At 52.5% G+C, this 25,191-nt stretch overlaps 1 protein-coding gene across 1 annotated transcript in view; it reads left to right on the forward strand.

Annotated features, from left to right (window-relative positions):
- blo (bloated) overlaps positions 1–25,191 on the forward strand; it is a 153,948-nt gene that overhangs the window by 21,069 nt on the left and 107,688 nt on the right. The window contains exons 3-4 of the mRNA XM_025307154.1: positions 3,234–4,203; positions 4,366–7,315. Of these exons, the coding sequence (XP_025162939.1) occupies positions 3,234–4,203; positions 4,366–7,315 (3,920 nt within the window). The remainder of the gene's footprint in view (positions 1–3,233; positions 4,204–4,365; positions 7,316–25,191) is intronic.

Genomic DNA, 25,191 nt, shown 5'->3' on the forward strand with positions numbered 1-25,191 from the left:
TCATGCCGGCAAAATAAATTTCCGGGAGAAAGATCCGGGTTACGAGAGGACCCGCGACAGAAATTGTAATAAGTTCGGTTCCTTCTGCAGATTCAATATTAATAAAACCGTCGTGCAAATACCGCGGAATGTCTGCTGAGATTCAGAAGCGCGAATTAAAACTCCGCTGGGCGGACCCTCGAGACGATTTAATCGCGGCAATTCACAGTACAAAATTTGTACAATATACGTATTTAATAAGATAAAATTTATTGTTTAAGTTGAGATTATATGGTAAAATTTAAATTATAAAGATATATTCGGCGCAGTTTTTCATAGAATACCGTGGAAAATTAAGCAAGAAATGCCGATATTAAAGAGTAGGACTCACGCGAGTTATGGCTGGCGGCAAATGACAGTCGACGCAATATACGATGTGCGGCCATCAAAGCATTTTAATAATTCGCGAGCAAATAGGACGTTCGCGAATTGCGCACTGTATTTAATAATGGAGGATCTTTTTTGCCGCAATAATGGAGGTTAATACTGAACCGCTCGCCCATTGCCCATCATATGTCTTTCATCTCTGGCTTTCATGTATTTGTTATTTACTTATTCAGTGTACAAACGAATCGCCCTTTGAGATCCCTCTTGACGCATGATTTTGAGGGGAGCGCGTTATTACTAGCTGCAGATAACCGCCTGAAGGACGATTTAATAGATCTTTCCTTCTTCTCGCTACAACTACTTATCCGACCCTCGTCGCTTTAATGTTAATATAATGTATGATGTTAATATAACTTCTCCGCGTCACGCGCGCTCTCGAAATGGCGTCGTCATGGATTATGGACTCATGCCTTCGGAGACGCAAACTCGTTATTTTCTTCCTATCTAATATCCGCGCTCACTCGTTGATGGGGTTTTCTAAAAGTTCGAAGATATGTCACGAGGGCTTTTTTTCGCGGATCCTCTCGTAACCCGGATCTTTCTCCCGGAAATTTATTTTCCCGGCATGATAGAGAGAGACAGAGAGAGAGAGAGAGAGAGAGAGAGAGAGAGAGAGGGCGGGAAGACATCGGACAACGATCAATACTAACTGACGTTGAACACTCTACTCGAAAAATAATTTTCATCCATGGTTGTTATAATAAAGATTACAGAATAACGCATGTCGCTGGTTCCTTCGACATACTTATAAAAATAATACAATACGTGTTACGCGTGTACGTGTTTCTTTCATTTTTCAGTTCGACAAGGTATGTTTTATATTTTAACAATATTACGCAATAGCGTACGCGATCAATAATAAGAAGTAGGACATATCAGAGGATACGCCCGGACATCCGGACAGTTGTTGGGCGATGATGGGTGTAACGAGCTCGAGGGGTGATACGAGATCGAGGGATACAATACGGCAGCGGCGGGTGCCCAGGTCGTGGGTGGATGGGTGGGTGACAGGGTGGTTGGGTCGAGAGCTTACCCCTGTTCTCCTACCAGCCCTGATACCCCTGAACTCCTCCAGCGCTGTCCTCCCTTCGAATTCCCACTCGGATCGCTTCCCCTGTGCTCCTACTTTACTGCCTCCCCTATTCTCCTACCTCGCTACCTCCCCTATTCTCCTACTTTACTGCCTCCCCTATTCTCCTACTTTACTGCCTCCCCTATTCTCCTACCTCGCTACCTCCCCTATTCTCCTACTTTACTGCCTCCCCTATTCTCCTGCCTTGCTGCCTCCCCTTCGGAACACAGTGGGGGCTATCCCTTCGGCCGAGTTTCCCACGCGCTCGACTACCCCTCGCGACTACCCCTGAAGCGCTGCTACTTGGACCGCCTACACAGTACCTGGTCAGGTAGGGGTACTGTAGGAGCGCCGTATCTTGTATATTGATCGCGTACGCGTTTACATCAATAACTCAACCATGTTCCATTTTTTATAAATTTGCAAAGATAAAGTTTAAATCGTAAATGTCGACGCGTAAATGTTTAACATTGTTAATATTACGTTTGAAAAAAACTCTGAATTTTTTGAACTCGTCGATTTTCTCGGAGTCGCGGATATCTGGGGTGTTCCTCTTGCGTCATCGATGACGGAACATGGGTGCCCCACCCAATTTTAACACGCAGATTTTCCGGAAGCACGTAACTTCCATCACAGTGCGCGACTCAATGTACTACGATATGGTATTTTAACGATGTCCGTTCGTTCCGACAACGTTGTTATTTACGATGTGCGGTTATTTAATTTCGGCCACCTTACTTATATTCACTTGGATCGTGTCGGGTGACCGCGATGTGATCGATCATCTCAACGCGCCTGCGGTGCCGCAGACATATCTCCTCGGCTCTTTCTCTCCTGTCATCGATTATGGGACGTGAGTACTTAGCACAATCTCTAAGCACATTCTACACATTCGCAAATTTTTCTTCGTGTTCCGAAGTGACACGCGACTTGGACTTGGAGTGCGCGGTCCGCGACAGGGCGTGGCACTTGGTGATACTTTAGTGGAATGATGCATCAACGATACCCGCTCGTCTCGTTAACATTATTATTTACAACCGCGACCGTATTATCTCGGCAATTTCGGCTCACTGTAACGACAGTGTCGGTCGATCGTGTCGGTCTCGACACGACGCTGTTCACCGACGCTCACCGCTCATTTCTCACCGTATCATCATCTCCGGTCCTTTCGTCCTTTTGCAGCTTCGCGAAAGTCTTGGTCTTGCAGTTTGTTAATTCGTGTGTGCGTAACAATGAACAGTGAATCTAGGCACTTGACATCCGAACGATGACGCGTTGGAGTGCATCGCTGCTTTTACGGCGCAATATAATAGACCGCGCACGGGAGGGAGTACGAACGGCAGGAATGTAGGCGAGGAAGGGATTACTTGTTGCTTTTATGCGCCCGAGAAGTTATTGTGACTCGGGCAGCCGACGGCGACGGTGATACCGACGATGACGAGCGACGGGACTTTATAACGAATTAATTCTCATCCACCTAAGCTCTCTGCCGTCGATTAGCGATACCGCGTAAGGCGCGTTGAAATTCCCGATAACTCAGCGTAGGAAACATCCATGGTCGTTGCTTTCTCCTTGCGTAAGACAACCGCCCGCGCGAAAAAAAGATGACGAATCGTGCGAGTGCGTGCGAGGCCGATTTCAGCGTGGGAAAAAAATACAACGAGCCCTCGATTTGGCATTGCGACATGCGACTTGATATTATGCCTGAAAACACGGTTTGCTCCGTGTGTTGCAGGACGCGGTGCACCGCGCGTTACCGCGGCTCTCGCCAGCGATGGAGAAGGCAGGCTGATCGTCACCCCGGTCCACAAGGAGAGCATCACCGCACGGAGTAAGGAGGACCTCGCGCAAGAAGCGGCCCTGGTCCTACAGCAAGCAGGCAGCCTTCAGTGCGTGGCGCACAGCGACAATCGACGGCTGCCCGGCCGCTTCAGCACTTTGCCGGCGCGACGTAAGAAAAAACGGCCGGAACTGCCGCTCGATGTAAGGCGCCGCGGAAGCGAGGAGATCGGCGCGACGACGGCGACGGCGACGGCGACGGCGACGACGACGACGACGACGACGAGCGCGGAGCTGAGCGGCAACGGCAGTCCGCGCACGAAGAAGAAGCCGCTGGAGAGGAGCGTCAGCGATGCCGGCGCTAAGAAGCTGAAGGGCTCGCTCGCGCGCTTTTTCTCGCCGAAGTTGGAGCGGCGCCGTCGGCCGGTAGGCCGTAGCGCGAGCGACGCCGGCACGTGGACGCGCGTGCAGCGCAAACGAAGCGGCAGCGAGAGCGACGGTTCCCACCTGAGCGCGAGCCGCGCGAGGAAGCAATTGTCGCCGATAATCGAGGCGTCCCCGTCGCACGTCGACCAGCAGCCGTTCCACTTTGGCGTCGGCGGCTCGAGCGCGGATCGCGCCTACAACGAGAACAACAACAACAACAACAACAACAACAACAACAACAACAGCAACAGCAACAATCGACCGGAGCCGAAGAAGCCGAAGCAAGAAGCCGAGGCGGATGAGCTCGCGAGCGCGATCGATGCCGAGGACGAGCAGCTGATAGCGGTCGTCGTCGAGGAGTCACGGAGCCCGGAGGCGCGGACCGCCGACGAGAGGCCTACCGGCGGCGTACCGTCGCCCGGCGGCGCGGCCAAGGTGATCGAGCATCGCATACGCGTGGAAGGCAGAGACGACGAAGACGATCGCCATCACGAGCAGCGGGACGAGGGGGAGGAGAAAGAAGAGAAGAAGAAGAAGAAGAAGAAAAAGAAGGAGGAGGAGGAGGAGGAGGAGGAGGAGGAGGAGGAAGAGGAGGAGGAGGAGGAGGAGGAGGAGGAGGAGGAGGAGGAGGAGGAGGAGGAGGAGGAGGCCGATCGGAAGACGATCGCGGTGACCAGCCGTACTCCTTCGCCGACGAAGGAATCTCCGAGAGTCCGCGAGACGGACCAAGCGGACGGAGCAGCGACGGCTGGCGCGAGTAGCATGCTGCACAGCAGCCGATACGATTTTCAGCAACGCGACGAGCAGTCGACCATCCACAAGATGATACATCGATTGTCGAACGACCGGTCGCCGCCGCCGCAGCTGACGAGGACCATGGTGTCGCCGTCGCCGGGTTTCGGGCACAACAACAACCGACCGTTCTCCTACACGAGACCGAACGACTCGTGCGGCTCACCGCCGCCGGCGGTGCAGAGCAACGTCATCTACGCTCAGGTGCAGCCGGACAAGAAGAAGGCCCAGAGGAGTCACTCGGACAGCGACGAAGGCCTCGGCCTCGAGCGTAAGGACTCGTCGCGCGAGAACAGCCCCGCGGAGAAGGAGTACCGCAGGACGGACTACAGCTCGTCGTACAGCAGCGACCTGCGTCGCAACAACGAGATCAACAGCTTCAAGTCGCGCTACGGCGACGAGGAGCGGCAGAGCTTCGGCCCGTTCGGCAAGCGCGACGAGTCCTTCGCGACGGCCTTCGCCGCGACGGACCTCGCCGGCAGGACGAGCAACGAGGCGAGCAAGAGACGCGGCCACGAGTTCGACGAGATCGACAGGCGTTTCCACGACAAGCAGCGTCCAGACGCGAGCAGCAAGTACACCTCGACGGTGTTCGTGGACACCTCCGTCGGCCGCGGCAGGGCCGACGGCATGGATTCCCGCAGGCGGGACAGCGCGGAGCTGCTGCTGCCGTCGTCGAGGCGGAACGACAGCGGGATCTCCAACAAGACGTCCGAGCTGAGCGCTCGGCGAGACCTCTTGGAGTCCAGGATCAAGTCCAGACTGCTGGCTGACGAGATGTTCGCCGCCAAGAGCAACTGCGCGAACGTGCCGGTGAAGAAGTCCGAGCATGAGATCATCGACAAGCCGATCGTGCCGTCGCCGGTGACGCCGAGCCGGATCGCGTCTCCGAAACGCTACACGGACACTTACATCACGGAGACGCGCACCAACAGCAACGGCGAGAAGTACATCTTCGAGAAGGAGATACACGAGGACAACGGCAAGGTCTACGGCTACGAGAAAAAGATCACCAACAAGATCCCGAGCGACGGCTGCTACCTCGACGGCCCGAGGCCGCGGGACGGCTACACGGTGGAGACCAGGACGGACAAGTACGGCGACAAGTACATCGTAGAGACGAGAACGCACGAGGGCTACACCGACAGTTTCAAGCCTCAGTTCGTCAGCGAGCGCGGCAGCAGGACCAGCCCGCAGCAGGACGACAGCAGGTTTCAAAGCAGCGGCGGCAGCAGCCCTTACAAGCTGTCGCATTATCTGGCCGAGGAGAGAGACTCCGCCGCGACGACAACGACGACGACGACGACGACGACGACGGCGGCGGCGAGTCACCACTTCCGCGGCGGTTCGCGGCAGAACGAAGACGACGAGCTGTCGTCGCCGATCATCGCCAAGAAGCTCAACGAACGCAACTTCTCCAAGAGCGACGACTTTCCCGGTCGAGACCGCGATCACGACCGTGTTTGTAACCGCGGTTATGACAGCGGTCGCGATCGCGACCGCGAAAGCGGCCGGCCGGTTGACAAACACGAGGAGATCTACCTACCGAAGACGAGCAAGAGGAACTTCGAGTCGATACGCGGCATCAGCAAGTCGACGCAACGGCTGGACGAGGTCGCACGAGAGAACGCTCGAGTTCGCGCGCTCAGGAGCGAGTACACCACGAGGTCGCACGAGAACCTGAGCAGCGTGCACGCGGACTACGTCAATGCTCGCGACATGAGGCGCCCGTCGCTGCTGGACAGCCCGACGATGACGAACGGCCGCAGGGAGAGGTCGCCGTTCACCAAGCGTCACCTGGACAGCCTGCGCGAGGGCCCGAACGACGACTACGACACCGACATCTCGCAGATGACGAGCAGCCAGCTGGAGTCCAAATACCGCAACAAGGAGACCACGCGCACCACGCAGCAGAGGTGCAGCAACGGTAAGCATCCGATCCACCACGACGACTACGACAGCTCGCCGCCGCGGATACGCACCGACCGCACCGCCGGCGGCTACAACTCCAGCCGATACGACTCCGACACCACCGCCAGGGACTCGATCCGCTGCGAGGCGCGCTACGACGAGGGCTCGCGCACCATGCGCAAGGAGCAGCACCGCGCTAAGCTCGAGGCTAAGGAGGACCCGAAGAAACCGCTCCGACGATCGCGCACGAGGCTCGACTACTTCGACGACTCGGACAGCCCGCGCGGCAAGATGACTTCGGTCAGCCGCTTAGAGACGTTCGACGAGAGCCCGACGAGACCGCCTCGCGCTTATCACCACGAGGGTAAGTCGCGACACGCGCGACAGGAAGTACGAAGCCACGTCGAGCGTCGTCACCGAGAGACTCGCCTGAGCGACCCCGACCGGAAGGATCGACTGGCCGATTCCGGGATCGAGAACGATTACAGACGGGACTCGCAGGAGGTCGACAGGCGCGAGCAGCTCGAGTCCGAGGACGAGGGCTTCGTCAGTCGGCAGTTCATTAAACATGAACGACGGCACACCGATCGCAACATGAACCTAACGCCGTCCGAGCAGCAGAAGTACGACGCGACTAAGCAGCCGCTGGTCACCGCGAAGCCGCCTTCCGGCGCCGACAAGAAATACGAGAAGAAGGCGGCGAAGAAGAGCGGCACCATGAGCAAGGTGAAGCAGCTGTTCAGCAAGAAGGAGAAGAAGGCCAAGGAGGAGAAGGGCAAGAAGAGCACGAGAAGCGGCAGCAGCGGCGCTTTGACCGACGACGAGGTAACGATTAGATACCAGGAGTACCGCGGCGATCAATTGCGGAGCGCGAAGAGCGCGCGAGATTTGGCCAGCGTCATCGGTCGGGTGAGTCTACCTCCATCTCTCTTTTCTAATATATATAATATCTCCTTTTTTAATATAATCAGATAAGAGGGCCTGCGAGGTAATAGCCAAACGAGAGAATGGATCTCGCTAACTCGGATGATTCGACGGATAAATCCGTTAATAACCGTCACTTCGCTTCATTTCGCCTCGATTACGAGCGCGCGCGTGCGAAATGACCGTTTTGCCAATCTCGCGCGGGTAGCGGAGCGTGTCGCGGGTTCGCGAGTTCGTCCCGGTTCAATCGGCGCGGCGATGACGCGCGAACATCTGTTCCAACGCGGCGCGGAGCGGCGCGTTGTGTAATGACGCGCGCGCGGTCGGTCTATCCACCGTGAGAGACCGTCACACCGTCGCGTTTCACGCTCGTCCTCCGACGGGCCCTGCTGCTTTTCTATTGTAACTTCTTTCTCAAGAGCCGCCGGACGCTCTCGGCTCGACAGACGACACGCTCCACGCGGTCCATTAAATCTCTCTCCGCCGATGGCGAACGCGCGCGCGCGCCAGCCATATTCGACGTCTCTCGCAAGTGTATCAATCTTCGTCTTGTATGTAATTGTCGTCGTACGGCACAATTCTGATTTCCCGCGATGCAATTTCGGCCTGCTCCGAAATCGATAAAGTCGCTCGGCCGGTCGCGAGAGCGTGTAAGAAGGGCGGATGCTCGCTGTGCGGAGAATATACTACGACTCTGCCAGTGAGACAGACACCACACAGGACAGTGTCTGCGTAATGCTTAATGACGATGCTTAAGATTCGCGCGCTATACGGGAGCTTCGGGAAGTTCTCGATTATGGCGGCCGCATGCTATTCGGCGATTTGTTTCGTAAACGACATTTCAATTCGCTGCATGACGCACTCTTTGAGAACAATATCACTCGCTCTTGCCCGGCCCGGACGTCGGCCGAGCATTCCTCCGCGACTATTTCGGATTAAATCGTCCCTACGGGAGGGTATCCACTGATTGTAATTTGATTGCCTCGAGTTGTTTGATAACCGACGGACGGACAACCGACGACGGAGACTCGATGGAATGGACTGAAGGAAGCATAAGTCATATTTGACATAGGGGGCTTTGGGAGACTCAGTCATTAGCGTGCAACGTACGGAATTCGAAACAGAGGTCGAAATTGGAGTAGGTATCGACGTATAATTGAGATACTGGGTAGCGAGCATCTGCTTGCGTCCGCGGCGAAATAGCTCATTATATGTCAGTCTCCTTCGCCAATGACGAAGGTTAATATAAGCTGGTCTTGCCCGCGGCTTTAATCACCGGTGGCTACCGAGTGGCCTCTCGCCACTCGCGCAGCGTCGAATACCTGGCTTCGGATTCCCGCGAGCAGAATGCATTCTCGCTGTTTAGCTTCCTCTGTACGCCGGCAAACATTGATGTACAGCGTCGTTGTGTTCCGCCGGTCCGCCTAATTAGATAATGGCCTCGATAATTTACATTCGTGCGTTTTCGTTTAACAATGCGGTCATTTCGTTGCCGCGCTCGCGGCGACCCTCTACCGATCGCTGCAACTGCGGCGATCCTCGGCGTAGCGCGAATACGCATTCTCCGGAAGAAAATCGCTCCTCGAATCGGCGCGGGAAACATTCGTCCCTAGGACGCAATTGTCCATTACACAACCGTTGGTATTGATTTCCGAGCGCCCGAAGGTCCGTATTAAAGAGCATAGCCATCGGTTCGTTTCCGGCCGGAGAACCGAGAGAAAAAGAACGACTGAGCGCGACGCTAAGCTGCATATCGCAACCGGATTTGCGCTCACAGTTCCAAGGTTCGGAACTTGGTGAAATTACGCGAATGTTTCGAAACTTCTGACTTTTTGAACGGAGCAAGAGATAACGAAGCGGACGAGCATCGTCTGCGAAAATCTTAGAGACTACAAATCTAAAAGAATACCTGAAATCTATTCTATTATATGAATCGATCACCAGCGGGAGGAAGCCTCCTACCGCCGTACTTGGCGAATTGTTCACACATATTGGTGTGATTGGGTGGTTAATCAGATTGAGCTAATGGATTAACAACGTCACGAGAATCCGTCCTAATGCTAATTGCTGTAAATGTTCGATCGCGTTAGGCTGCGATAGAAAATCGACGGCGGGGGTCGATGACGGTAATAATAGCTCACGCTCATTTCAAATCAACGGACGATCAACGCGTCGGGCAAGAAGCAATGAAATTAGAGTACGCTTCTTCGTTCGCTACCTCCGTAGAAGCGGCGCCCCGGCCGAGTATCTGATATTCGCGAATCGCTCGGTCGCGCTGATCAACCGCGATTCCATCGTCGTGATTATCAGCACGTCGGGATTAATGCCGAGGTATCGAGGACTGACGCGGTCCCGACACGGCCGTGTCGCCTAATCGAAGAGTAACGATCGTCCGAGGATTCACCGGCGGGAAAGAAGCAAACTCTCACCTCGCGCGGTACCGGCGCGGCGGAGCGAATTATTATCTATCACTTATTTTCCCAAGAGTAGAGGCAGTGGTGGGCCTTTATGTCGATGATCGCTCGCGCACGGCGCGCGTATCATTATTCTTCATACGAGACCACGACGACGTCCGACGGCGCGAAAGCTCCGTTACGTCCAACAACGTTCTCGTCCAGCCCGCTTAACTCGCGAGATCGACGAGACTCCGCGCGGATTCCGACCTAACAATAACATTCGTAACTGTCTATTGTCGTGATGGCAAATGCAGCCGAGCTCGTCGAGCCCGACAGGATGGATGGTGCACGCCGTGCGAGCAACAGGCTTGCAGCTCATCAAGTGGTAGCTTTCATATCGATTTCCAAGCGGACGAGGGCTCCACCACTCCGTGGAACGGAGCGACTTCCCGCCTTGTCCGCGGCAGATTCTGCCGCCGTCTCTCAAAATTCTATCCGCTCAAGCGCGTCTCCTCGAGCGAGCTCTTCGCATACGCATCGCGAATTATCCGCCGTACCGTTTGTATGTTTTTCCGATTAATCAGTCGATTACTCGATCTTTTCAAGTGCAGTCAAGCGTACCTGTAAGCGTATAAACGGCAGGAAAACGATGAGAAAAAGCGGCGATTTCGTCGCCGGCGCGCGTTCCGCAAGTGTGCGGCCGCGGTTGAAAATAATAAATGCCGCTGCTTGAGGCTGCTCGAGGCTGCGCGTGCACGACAGCCGAGTCAAGTCGGTTAATCACCGCGCGGTGTCTTATGCGGTTTCGCAGGCTCGAGTTGCAGGAGTGTCGCGTTGCCGCAATGCTTGCGTGTACGTATATATGCGCGTACACGCACACGACCGATACTCCGAAAAGCGTTCGTACGTGGGCGCGGGTGTAATCCTACCGCTCGGTCGCCCGTTAAAGTCGCGCTCTTTTCAACGACTAGGTGGTAAGGTCGGCTAGTTGTACAGTTAGGCGTGACGCAATTGCAACAGCAGTCACAGTCGGCAGTCAGAGAGCCCAATTACCAGCTATTTCCGGTTTGCAGTATTCGCGCGTCGCGACCGTATCGGTGCCGGAGGCGTCGGCAGATATTCAAGCCGCGACAGCGGAGAAGTCTCGGAATTATTGATCGCGAAAGCGCGACACCGCTCGCGCCGAGCGCGAAAACAATCTTTTCTCTTTTTTTTCTCTCTCTCTCTCTCTCTCTCTCTCTCTCTCTCTCTCTCTCTCGTCGTAGTCGCAGAGACAAGATTGCATAAACAAATTGCATAAACAGACAACGGGAATCCCGCGGAGCGCTTCGTGATTTTCCTACGCGTGCACGCGCGCGGAACAAGCGGTCGTCTTGATACGGTTGATTAACGTCCCGATCAACGTTCGAGCGTATCTCTTGCCCTCCTCGAAGCTGAAGACGCTAATCGAGAATGGCGCTCATTGTTCGCGCGGCAAGAGCAAGACCCGCGCCTAAACTCGTATCGTTTCGCGACTTATCCCTTGCCGTTTGACCTATGAGCCGTTACATGTCTTCGGACGAGGTCGAAGTCCATTGACTTCTCTTAACGGCTCATATTATCGCATCGGCGAAGAGCGCGACGTCGAAATCAATCAATCAAACACTCGTGTTCATTCACCGGCCGTCATCTCGACGTAACCCTGAGGCCGGTCGAGGCTCTGAGACTGAGTTGATTATCCCGGACGAGCTGACGAACGACTTCGGGTCGATATCGATAGTAAAAACAATAAAAGATTGCCCCTCTCTCGCAGGTCGCGCTTTATTTTTCGTCGTTTCGTCTCCGTTAATCCGCCGTGTCGACGAGTTCTCGTATTTAGTTATTCGCGCGCTACGTCGTCTTGGGACGCGACGAAATCCGCTTACTTCATCCGCTGATCGCCCCTCGGTGTTTTTGCCCATTCGCCGCTCATCGAAATCACGTTGCGCTTCGTCTTCGGCTTTTCCTCCTCTTTCTCCTCCTTTTTGTTCACTTTTTGCTGAACGAATACGCGACGAGAACGAACCGAATCGCGGTGTATAATGCATTTGCCCGCCGCGAGACTTGGTTTTTTTCACTGTGGGACCTCGACGCGAAAGAGAGAGAGAGAGAGAGTTCATTATGCAACTGTGCAGTGCGAAATTACAAAAGGTGTCACGTGTGATATTTCAAACGTGAAAGCAGAAATCTTTGGCAAATTCTAACGATATTACGTGGCCGCGACCAGCTCCCTCCGGTCTCGTCTATTTCTCGCGAATAGATAACACCGTAATTATCAGCGTAACAATACACGCTCCACGGCACGCGGTGAGTGTTTGAAACGAAAACAAGGAGAATACCCTGCAAGGAGAGAACTGCCTGCTGCGATTACCTCATCGGGTGAAAATAAAATTTGTGACTTAAGATTCTCTCTGTGACTTGCATCTTCGTCACGCACGTCTTATTTATCATAAGACCGCGTGACGCGTAAATATTCAACGAAATTCAATTTCCGCTATACACACACACACACACACACACACACACACACGCGTCAAGATACATAAGCGCGCTCATGCCCGGGGTAATTTTTCACGACGCGGAACGCAATCCCCCCTCTCGATCTCGTCTCCATTTTTTTCAGTGTATGATTTTCTGCGACCTTTGACCGCTCTATTGTCCGCGCGCACACACACTCGCGTACACGCGTGTGTCGAGAGTCTCGTCGCAGGTGTCCGCGCGTGTTGCGGATCGAGTAGCGTGTAAGCCGGACGCACTCGGTTGCAGCTGCAGGCTGCACTCGCCTCGCGAACGATGATCGAGCATTATCGTATCTCGGAACACCCACACGCGGCAACGAAGCAAAGAGCAGGCAATAGTGTCGCGGCCAAGATCCACACCCAGGTGCGAAGACACATGCTCTCTCGTCACCGCGCGGATCGAACGGCCGCTTCATATCGTCGCGCCTCGCCCCGCCTGGCTTTACGCGACGGCGAGAGGACGATTTCATTTTCAAAAGGAAATGAAGACCATAAAATGGCGAAAGAAGCATGAACAAAAATACATGGTGAAAGAGTGATCGAATAGGGATTTAGGGCCGGCACAGGGGACAATGAGAGAGAGAGAGAGAGAGAGAGAGAGAGAGAGAGAGAGGGAGGGAGGGAGGGAAAGCTCCCGCAGAAAGACGCAGGCAAAAAATATCCATTAACTTCATCATAATCTGGCTGGAGAGGTACGGATCTCCGTCAGGCGCGACTCGCCCTCCTACCGCGCTAATTGATAATAAATAGCCGTAAAGCGAAGAGAGCGCGTCCTTTATTTTACGCCGGCCGCCGCCGCCGCCGTCGCGATATTCTCCGGAGGGCAACCCTTGCGCGGTCGCGCGCTTTTTTGAATGAAATCACACGGATCGTGCTCCAGCTCCGCTCGCGCGTCTCAGTTGTCGCGGGAATTGTCATTCGGACTCGCTTCGTCTCGAGGCCCGAACGCGAGCACTCGCGCAATGCTCCGATATCATCATGAATCATTCGAATGTCTTACTTTCGTCACGTCCGTTCGAGGAACCGGCGCGTTATCGCGATAGGCGCGCGCGCGCGCGTTGCCTTCGTAAGTTTGCCTGGAGTAATCTCCGATTGACCGTGGAGCATTAATCCGTGAATAGAATAAATTCTATCCGTCCATCTATCTCGTCCGCTGATTAGTACCGTTGTTTCGCAATAGCCGGCACCACCGCTGTCATATCTTTTATAGCCGTCACACCACGCATCGGGTCGCGCATCGATGATAACGGAGTGTCACCCCCAAATTGTTGGCAATTTCCCTCGGGACTAACGGACCCTATGCTTCATCCTCCCTCGCTATAGGAATGACAGTCACGCACTCCGTGACACGCCGAGTATTCGCTGCGTTTGATGAATCAGATGGAAGAGCACTTTACAGGGGTTTATTAAATACTTCGCGCAACTTGTCGAGGATGCATTTCGCTGAAATGCAACAAACGCTAGCTCTCGTGTTACGCTTGCCGGCCGCTTGCCATCGCGAATTTTTCATCGTGAAATCCGACCGTGGTGTCGCATCGCCGTGAACAAAAATTCAGTCGCATTCCCGGACACGGGGGGCGTTTTGTGTATGCGTTCGGATTCTGCAATGGAACGCACACAGAGGACGCTCACGTTGAAAGGATCAACCTGCCGGGGGGAAAGATTCTTGGTATGCAGGAGGCCCACACCTTTTCTACTGTGCATGCTGTACCCACGAGCTGACCCGCAGCACACGGACGTGCAACCAACCACCCACCCACCCACCCACCCAGCCGTCGTCACGAAAGAGAGAGAGAGAGAGAGAGAGAGAGAGAGCGAGAGACGAAGGAGGAGAGTCGTATGTAGTTTCCAGTCAAAGTTCATATTAATGGCATTTGCTCCTTACGCACACACATACGCCGTACCATAATCGCGTCGCGACGTAGAGCGAAGTAGCGTGACGCGACGCCACGATCTCGCGGCAATTACGGTATATTTAATAGTTCATCCAGCGCGCGGATGTGCTCGCAGCTTCGCACGACGACTTCAACTATACCGGATTGAATTAGTTGATATCGGAGAATTGTTGCGAGCGAGAAAACGTACGAGCGAATGAGCAGACGCGTTCACGCGCGCACATATACGGCGTTGTGCACGGCCGTATATTATATTCCTGACTTGCACTTGAAATGGCGGCGATCGCGCGTTTATTGAGATTAAATGATTTCGTCTACGGCGGAATGCAAAAGTGTGATGCGAAAAATGAGAAACGAGAAGTAATATGAATAAAGGGTCACCGGAGAGTAATGCAATACAGAAACGGACGATAGAGAGATAGAAAGTGCAAGGATAAAAAAAACTACATCAATCAGCGGTTGATCAACGGTAACATTGCAACGATTCGTGTTGCAAGGCAAGAGAATAGGGGAAAAGGATCACAGCGAGCGAAGCGGAATCCTGCACCGAGAAATCAAATTCCCACTTGTTAAGTCGAATATCGAATGCTATACGTGTAAAAATATTCGCAAAACAACGCGAGGGGACTCATCCTCTCTCAAAGAGAGAGAGAGAGAGAGAGAGAGAGGAGAAAGGGACGAAAGAGAGAGAAAACATACGATGGAGGTGGAAAGGGAAAGGGCTAGAACATTCTCCGCTCGCGAGAGCATGCTTTGGAAGCTAGATGCACTTTGCTTTATGGTAGGCGGATCATTCACACCTCCACTCGCTCGCTCGCTCGCTCGCGCGGAGGCCAAGCCAGGCCGGTTGTGGCTCGGGTTAAAGGAAAGGAGCCGGGACTATACGTAGGAACTGGATCGCATTCCCCGCTCTCCGTGGGGCATAAAACCGCTGAGATAATATTGCCAGATAGGTTATTTATTGATATCTCGGGCTTAGGCTGCCTCTTAGCCACGATGCTCTATGCCCGGTGTGCCATCACAGAAACCTTCCGCAGGATCGCATAATGCCGCGCCTGGCCTCTTCTACTTGGCGCGCGGCTATATACGAAACCGCCCGTATAACATCCTGCTGCGGATACCGTTGATAGCCCTGAGAGATGTAAGATTCGCCTCGCTATGGAAGAGACCTCGTCAAGAGAGCAGCAGCCCTCGGCTGCGAGCCGAGCGCGACGACGACGGCCAAGTAGCAGCGCGCGCCAGTATCGTCAAGAGGGAAACGGCCCGACCCTTTCGACTACCGGCCTTCGACTACCGGTGTCATTGGCTTAAGCCGCAAGGGACGTCCGAGCTGTCGTCGTGCTCAGCCCGGTTGCACAACTTAGGGAAAGAAGGGGGAATTTAGCAGGACGGACGTGACGAACAAAGTAGAAATCTCGGTGAATTCCCTGCTGGTAGGAATTCGGGGCGTAGATAGCTCGAGCAATTTTCCGCGCGAAGGTATTCCTCCACGCCGCGCGTGTCGGTCGCGTAATGAATTCATCAACGAGGGCGAAATAAAAGGAGATTTCGCCTCCGCCGACTCGTCGCCCGCACGAACGAAGGCCACTCGGGAGAGAGATTATATAAACGACGAGGTAGAAATATGTTATCTGTTTCATGCTCCGCGGATTCAACGCGCGCGTGCGATTTCCGTTCCATTCGCTTTCCAATATTTCGCAAAAATCGACAGATTCGAGCGGCCAATCCCAGATTAATTGGCGCGGTAGACGACGGACTTTACGCGGCGAGCGTGGGACAACGCTATATATATACGCGTCGTGTAGGTTTTGGGTGTAGGCGTTCGTACGTAGGCGCGATATATCTCTCTTCTCTCGCGCGGAATCATATCTGCGCCAATTTGTGAGGGTTCGTTCGTTCATAAGTTCATCCGTTCGTCCGTTCGTTTGTTCGTTTTTTCGTTTGTTCGTTCGTTCACTCGTTCATTCGTTTGCTCGCACGCAGCAATTCGGTACCGATAAACGCCGCCTGGTAAGCGAACACGCGCCGATAGCTGCGTCGTTTTCCAATTTCTATATGGTATATTTCGTTTTAAATAAATACTGCCTGTTCTCCAGATCGGCCACGATCGCCCGCGCGAGATTTGCATCGCGGTATTCAACTAGGCTTTGCACGCCTCCGAACGTTTACGTGTGTGTACGCACGCGCGCAACACGCATATTTCGCGATATCCGTCGGGCATTAAGCTAACTCGTACCGTTATGAAACGCGCGCACGACAGTGGGACGTGAGGAAGCGACGGCCGCTCGGTCGGAATTTAAAATCGCGATTCAGCGGTCAGAGCGGAGCTCTGTGGCCCGGCAAAAAATTTCGCGAGTCCTTCACGCCGCCGCACCCCCCCGCTCCCCCCCCCCCCGCCTCATTCTCCGCGCTTCTTATCGCGCCTATAATTGCGATCGCCGTTCTTTCTTCGCCCGGTCGTTCGCCCGTCCTTCGTGATTTCGCGCGCGCGAACAGCGATTTCAGCGACCCGGCGCGATTCTAAATACTTCGGGGAGATCCATCTCCGAGATGAGGCTTCCGGCTCGCCGCCCGCGCCGTGCCGATCGCGAGTACTTCTTGGTCGAAAAGCTTCCCACAGAGGCGGAAAAAGGCGGCGCGGGGTAGACCGGAGGTCAGTGAAACGCGGGAGATCACGGGCGAGTAGCAGCCTCATCGGCGAACAGACGAGATAAAGAAGAACGGCGCGAGAGCAGGTTACACGGCGGATTTCCCTCGGCGGGGTGCACGCAGCACGGATCCGTACCAATCCTCGTTGCGCGCCGCTTACAAATAATTAATTACGCGAACATGCGATTAATGATGCCTCGGAGCCCCTCGAATGGCTCAGACAAGCAAGCGAGCGAGCGAGCGAGCGAGCGAGCGAGCGAGAGGGAGCGAGAGAGAGAGAGAGAGAGAGAGAGCACTCAGCGGAAAATCACCCCGCTAGGCGCGGTATTGATCGCACGGGCCGACTTTCGCGGGAGTAGGTTAACACAATTTTATTTTGACTGCAATCGCGATCTTCCGCGCGTGACACCTTCCGTCGTTGACGTCAAGTTGACGTTTCGTGGAGAGGTCGCGTAACTCATCAAAATCAAAATGCTCGACGGACGGCTCTAAAGAAACTCTTGCAAGCTCGATAACTTCTCCCGACTCATCGCGCGGAAAATTGGACATTTTTTTTTTTGACAAGTGGAGAGAAAAAAATTTCGTTCAAATTTTTATACAATTTTTTGTGACATATGTGACATACGCATTCACGCTCCGTGAGAGGCAATGGGACTCAAGTACGACGTACCATTTATTTAGTTGTTCTCTAAAAGTGAATCGGTGAAATTCACTGTCAATCAGCGAATATACACTACTTGTCGGACAAGCAGTGTATATTCGCTGATTGACAGTGAATTTCACCGATTCACTTTTAGAGAGTATGAGCGCGGCCGATGAGATGCGACGAGGACACGCGATCGAGGAGGCGTTGCGTGAAATGAGAACTCGGCTCTCAATATGCATTTCTGAGCGATTGCCGCCTAGAAGACGAGCGCGCGTGGTCGACGAGTCGTTTTCTCCGACGTTCTTCGCGGCGATAGCGCGGTTACGTAGCGCTCTCGGGTATACATATATATACGATATAGCGTGTAGGCTTCGACACGGCGGCTTCGAAAAACAGCCGCGTCACGTAACACACTTTCCGTACGCGGCACGGCATAAACAGCCGCACTTAGAACCGCCGGCGCGTCAGGTGCGACAAGGTCCTCGGAGTCGACCATCCTTGGTCGAGATGTTGCATCAATTGCGCAGATGTGTGCATGCGTGCTTCTTCTCTCTCTCTCTCTCTCTCTCTCTCTCTCTCTCTCTCTCTCTCTTTCTTTCCGTCGCTCTGTCGCTCTCTCGCGCGTTTCGAGCTAAATCGGGAACGGTGAGGTCATGGTGGTCGAGTCGAGCAGTTAAAAAGGCTCTTGGAGGCTGATTATCCGCGAGAAGTGTTGTCCGGACGTTTTTGGTATTAACGAGGGAGGCGAGATCTGCATAATTGTGCAACGATCGCAAGCCCACAAGCACGGTTGCGGCTACCGCGGGTGAAGTTTCGAAACGAACATGCGAACAATAATCCGTATAATTACACAATCGCCAGTGTAAAACGAAATTGTAATAATCGGCGCAGCGCGCGAGATAGCTCTCACGATAAAATCGCGCAGGCAGAATCATTGAACGGGACCATACTCGGAATCCCTTTCGGATCCTGCGATATTCTTCTGTCTCCCTCTCTCTCATTCTCGCGCGATTCACACACCGTGAATCACACACCGATCCGCATTAGTAATCGTCGCATGGCTATAACGTCGTCACAGCGCGCTCCGAATTTGGCGGGTGCGTTCTCTCACGTTTCCGATTCTCCAATCGGGCGTTATTTGCGCTGGCGACTGATCTCAAATGATTAGCCGCCACCGGAGATCTAATATAAACGCCAAATGCTAATCTCTCCCAGCTTCATGCACGCGATGATAATTGGCAAACTAGCTGAAGGATATTCGCGTCGACAAGCCGATCGTGGTACAACCATGATGCAGTTACCTCTACCATGATGAATAGCCAGATAACGTTTACCTGCTGCCGAAATCACACAGCTGACCAATCGAGAGATGCGTAGGGAATATATGAGAAGCTTAACAATTAGGAGCATTAGTGTTATTAGCGCAGCTACGATGAAGCGTTATTCCGCACGAATAGTTCATTTCAACGATATCAACCCCAACGTATTGACGTAATACCACTCGTGTATTATACATGCAGTTACCTCATGATCCCCCTCGGCTCGCACGCGCACACTCGCAGGCTCCTTGTATTATGTTACGCGTATTTTTCTCGTTGATACGTCTAGCATTGTTCATCAAGGGATCGCGTTGCCGTCCGATTCGCGGCAGCTGGAGAGAGCCGGCCGTGGGGTGCGCGGCGCGCGGTACAGAAATATTTGCGGAACAAAAGAATTCGTATTCGGCGGGTAATAACGTGCATGCTCATATATATCGGATTACTTACTTCCGCGCAACTGTGTACACGTACATACGCGTGCACCTTCACGCAGCGAATTCCGATCCGCTAACGTTCACTCTAGACGTTAATATTCAACGCCTGAGATATCTCATATCTCTCGCTCGCGTGCGTAACGGAGCGAGTCGAACGCGCGTCCTTTTTATTTTCCCTCCTCCCTCTCCCTCCATTCCTTCGACAAGCGGTTACTTATTCACCTGCGAGCGCGCGCGCGCTCGCGTTCGCTCTCGGCTGATCAACGTTGATCTGGGATCGAGCTGCCGCTGGACTTAAGCCGATCTTCTCCGACGCAAAGACGCTCGTTAAGAACAGCCCGCGACACAATTAGCGCAAGAATGTTTACGGGATGAAGAACGTACTTATTCGCCGAGCAACGACGTATTCGCCCGAGATTAAATCCTTTTACACAAACGGAAGAAAATATTGACTTTTTTACGCACACCCCATTCCCCTCTGTTCTCCTCGTGATGATTCTCCGTCGTAATTATCGCCATCGATGGCGCTTCACTGTAATTGAGCTAATATAAGCACACAAATGCTGCTAATTGCTAAGCGCCTAATATTCCTAATATTCCACACGTCTCCTAATTGCCGCTGTATTGACAAACTATTTAATCTATCTCGAAGCGTATACAGGATATCGAATTTCATAAATTCGATTATATCGAAACTACAATTACGCGTTAACGATGATGTGGATATCTCACCGTTCAAATTATTATGGATCAACGCCGATATCCCGTTTGCAAGTTAACGTTCCAAATCGAAACAATTTAATACTTAACGCTACCTGTTGCCTCGAATTGTAATTGTTTGTCAAACACGTAAATATATAATGTCGCAACTCAAATTGGTTTATTCCGCGTTGATGGGCGCGCGTATCCCAGAGGTGAAATGTGCCATATTTCATTGCGTCGTCGTTGCTATATAACTTTTAACGTGTATGCGCGTGCACAATGCGCGCTTATAAACGGCTCGTTATGATATGCGCGTATTTTAATGTTATAGCTGTCCCCTGGCAACGAAACGGAATTTATACAGATAAGCAGCATAAACGACTCGTATAAAAACGCCCTTCCCGATCGGCGGCGTATTTCCGTTCCAGCGCGAGTCCACGGCTGTGCGATTTTACGTATTTATTGCCATTAAACGGCAGATTACCAGCGATAATTATGCGATAAAATATTTCTGACGAAATATTTTATCGCATAATTGTCGCTCCAATTAGACGTCTGGTGCCGGATATCGAAGTTTAAAGAAATCACGGGATGCCATTTTCGACGGCATTAAAATTCGAGAGATATTCATTCACTCGACGTCATCGAGACTCACCTCTCTTTTTACAAAGCCCACCCGTACCGCTGCCATCATTAAACGTAATGAAGCCTAAGTACACGTGACCGGAACACGTGGGCGATTACTCGTTACTAAATCGCCACTCTTCGCTGCCGCCTCGCTTTCATGTTTTTCGCATATGCAACCGAAATTAATTGAACGTATGTCTCTAATTATATTGTCCCAATCCTATGCGCGGGATGCAAGCTTAGGGCTCTCGACTCTGCAGCAATGGCGGAGTTCACTAATTTTTGCATCAGCATTCCGCATTCCACTTGATTATATCGTCTGTAGTCCCAATATGTACGCAGCACCGGTGTACGATAATTAACTTTGTACTGTATTCGGATTATAGGGGAGTATTTACGTGGAGATCTTTTCAACAGTGGTATGCATATTGGCGCAGTTTTGCGATTAAATTGCGATTAAATTCTGCGTGCTAAATTGCCCGGCAAATTGTATCTTTCTCCAACTCTCTCTCTCTCTCTCTTTTCCCCCTCTCGATATCGCGGTATAAAAAATCAGGAGTACGGAGATGATGGACAGACGGACGGTGAAGTTTATAGTCGCGAGACTTACGAGATTGTTCGCTAAGAAATGCATCGCCAGCCTCGACTCGATGAGTACGTTCTTGCTAGTTATCGGAAAATCGCAAAAAGGATTATGTATCAAACGTGTGCGCAAAGCGTAAAGATTACTGTACTGTACGAGAGGACGGCACGAGAGCGTTTGAAATGTCTCCTTCGGTAACGCGCGACGTCGATGAAAGGATCGCGGAGACCGAACGCAGGTGCTGGACAGAGAGAGACCTGCTGACCCACCCGCGCGACCGTGCAAATTCCCGTCATTTTGTTCGAAATATGTCAGATATATTACACGCGTAGATAATGCCCGTGTATGGCTAAGTCGACATAATCGTATCCTTCCCCGTTGCACGGCCTACTTCACAAGGTCGTGGGATCAAGCGCGTCAAGCAGATGCGCCGACGGTACCGTTTATTGTGTTTTTCTTCTCTCTCTCTCTCCCCTCCCCTCCCCCCCTCTCTCTCTCTCTCACTTTTTTACCGGTGAAATCGCACGCGCGCGCGAGCGCATATGTTACCCGGCCAGATATGTGCACGCTCCGTATCTCGCGGCATTGCAATCAGCGTACGTCGTACTTCGTACCAGCAGCGTACTTCGACGTTTACATCGCGAGCCGAACGAGCAGCGAGAGGAAGGTTCCATTAGCGTGAGCCTATTCCGACTTCATTTTCAATAAATACTTCCTCGTGCTCTCTTTACCCAACTTTATTATCGAATCGGGATGCGCAAACATACGAGAGAACAAAGAATGGAATATCGTAACAGGCTCGGTGAAATTTTTTTTTATCCTCGAGCGCTCATCGCGAAATATTTTTTAAAAAAGTGCTTATTGACGAGTGCGTCGAAAAGAGAAATCCGGCCGGTCGTGAAAATCGTGAGATGAATTCGTCATAAAATTATTATGAAATACCGACGTCGATAAGTACATAATTGCCAATAACGGTGTTCAGCGCGCTATTTACGTTCATAAATATATACCGTCGGTGATAAATACGTAATCGATGTAACATGCTAATTGCTGTAACTCTCTCATTTGGAAGATCAAACAACTCGACTCCCAGCGGCATTTGCGCGATGCATTTGCGACTAAAAATCCCAGCAAAGCGCACTCGATGGTGATTAAAGTCTTTCTCTCAACCGCTGCGATCGAACCAACTTCCGCGCGGCGCGGGCGACGCGCGGTCGCGATCAAGAGAGGGAAATAGGACTACGGAAAGAAATGCATTAGAAGCGCGCATTAGGACGCGAATGCACCGTGTCGCATGCGTTCGGGTAATACTTGTTCGCGAGCCGCGTATGATAATTCAGCGCGTATACCGCTACCTACTTCAATGATCTCCGCCGGTGTTCCCACGGGCAGAACAAAGCTCCGGCAGCGGCAACAGGAGCGACTCGCACTTGTCGGCAGGCGTGCGCGCGCGGAGTCGCGAGTTCCGAGTGCTCGAGTGCCTACTCGAGGGCCACTCGAAGCGGACAAGTACACTGTTACGCCATCGCGCCAGCCTCGCCATATCGGAGATATGCCGAACGATTCTCGGGAGTCGCGCGCGGTTGCGAAAGACAAACGATCGAGCGCCGAGCAAGCCGCGGATAGGTGCAATACGTGCGAGCGAGAGAGAGAGAGAGAGAGAGAGAAAGAGAGGCTGTGAGATAGGTGAATAGATAGACAGATAGAGGGAAAGGGAGGGGGGTCCGTACATGATATTATAATAAACGGCATTGTTGTTACATCTATCTGCCGTCGAATAGATTCGTTGCGTGAGGCCGGCGATCTTGGTCAAGGAATCGCTCACTTTCGAAACTAGCGAGGAGGAACGAGTCTCGCGCGATCGGGGCGAAACGGAGCTCGTTTCATTTATATATGTATATATTTGTGCGCGACGTGTATGTGTATGTGTACAAAATACAAAGGTCGGAATGAGAATTCGTGCCTGATTGTAGTGCCTCTTTTACTCGGGCAGGAATGGTGCCAATCGTTCGGCCAATCGAAGCGTTCGGTTCGATGCATACGGTGTCGATAGTTATCGAAATTCGCGGCCGATCGGCGCACCGAGCAGCGCACGATTCGCGGCAATCGTGGAGCATGTCGGAGAAAAAAGTCGTCCGTCAGCCTTGCACGAATTCGCGTATCGCGGCGCGATAGGAACTAGAAAGGCGCGCTTTGCCGACCTGATTCCGTCTCTGCTCGGCGGACGTATGCATCTCGTGATTGCATCGGACGATTGCTTTGTTCTGGAAATTTCCGCGATCGCCAGGCGCCTGAAAAACATCCTCCCGACATGCATATTTTTTACTCAGCCGTCCAGTATGCGAAACAGCTGAAAACGATTCGTCCGTTCTCTCAAAACGCGGCGCGTCTATTAATACGCGATAGAAAACCCTTTGCCAGCCCTTCGCCAGCCCTTTGCCGTCGTTCCACTATTAAAATTTCCAATGTGATCCTTCGCTTTCCGTTTCTCCTTTCCCACCGACTTCGATTCGTCCTTCCCTCCCCGACACGTTCACACTTGACGCATTTTTCGCGCGCACGCATCGAGACGCGCAAAAACTATTTTTTCCCACATGATCATCTGATTATCGGGTGCGCGGAAAATTATCGCGAGCGAGAGAGAGAGAGAGAGAGAGAGATCGTCGCGCAACGTATCATTAGAACGCGCACGGATATTTGCGTAATGGCTCATCGGCATCTTTCGCGGTCGATTGGCCTAATCGGCGCGCGGCGAGCGCGCGTTCCTCGAAAAGCGACGACGCAACGATTTTCCGCGAATGCATTTTGCAAATTACAATGTAGCCCGACGGTCGCGCGTTGATCTCTGCCACTACGCTACTAAGGAAGCCGCTGCTGTTTATCGGTTTACAAAACGCTACCACGAGCTGCAGTCGAACGCGAAGCGCTGCCGCGTCTCGCGATTTTCGCGCCGCGCTCCTCATTTTCCCGCGGCATCCTTCGCGACCGCAGGACGAACATCACGTCACGACGACGGGGCGTTTCATCGAGGCATCTCGCGCGTGTCAAACACGCTCGCTTCGCTTCGCTCGCAGTCGTCGAGGAAACCGAGACGGAACGGCAAAGAATGACCGGCGGAAACGTTGAATCGAACTTTTTTCTCCATCGAACCGCTCAAGGCTAATTCTTTTTCCGTCTTCAATAGAGGAGCTATCGATCACTCGATAAACAGTCATACGCGTGGCTCGCGGTAAGACGCATTTGCATTCAAAGAGGCAAAGTTTGAAGTCAATTACATGCAATTGTAAGACGCGGTAGAGTCCGCCGGAGGCGGCGGCGGCGGCGGGGGTGGCGGCTCGATAAAGGAAGGAGCAGACGATTAATGTTCGGGAATAAATTCTCGCGAGTACACGCGGAATGCCATTATCGACATATTGCTGCGGTTCGTTGACGCAACGGCAGTTAGCGCGACGACTTGCACATATTCGTTCGTATACTACGTGCGCGCCATATTGCGCTGTTCTCGTCGCGCGTTTTGCGAAGCGCTCCTAATTATCCCGCATTTCTGTTATATTAATATCACCTCATCGAATTGAAATCGAGAGAGAAATAGTGATCAGTACTATTATTATGTAATATGATTTATTATGTAATTGATAGATGAATATGATATTAAAATGTCATATGATCTCGTATTCATTAAACTGTACAGGACCTATTCCTATTCACATAACGAATATTACCACGTAATTACCGTCGCTGCAACGCGTGCGCGTACTCACATTCGCTTAGGTAAATAATTAATCACGTGGTCAACTGCACGCAAATTTGCATTTACATTCGTTAACGTCTAAATAACCCCTAGGGCTATAAGCCCCCTCGGTTGTTCTTTCACCTGCATGTTGTACCGCAATTACATTATCATCTCGAAAAGAAGGGCGTGATTATTTCACGACTGCCGTCGGCGAGCTCCGCCGGCGGCAGTCGTGAACAATTGCACGCGACCGAAAGTAATTTCATTGTGTTTATACCGGGGCTCCGATTATCAGAAAGCAGCGAAATAACAGCCGCCAATGTAGCCTACCTATTAATAA

This window comes from Harpegnathos saltator, unplaced genomic scaffold (genome assembly GCF_003227715.2).
Source record: "Harpegnathos saltator strain DR-91 unplaced genomic scaffold, Hsal_v8.6 scaffold833, whole genome shotgun sequence".
Taxonomy (NCBI): Eukaryota; Metazoa; Arthropoda; class Insecta; order Hymenoptera; family Formicidae; genus Harpegnathos; species Harpegnathos saltator.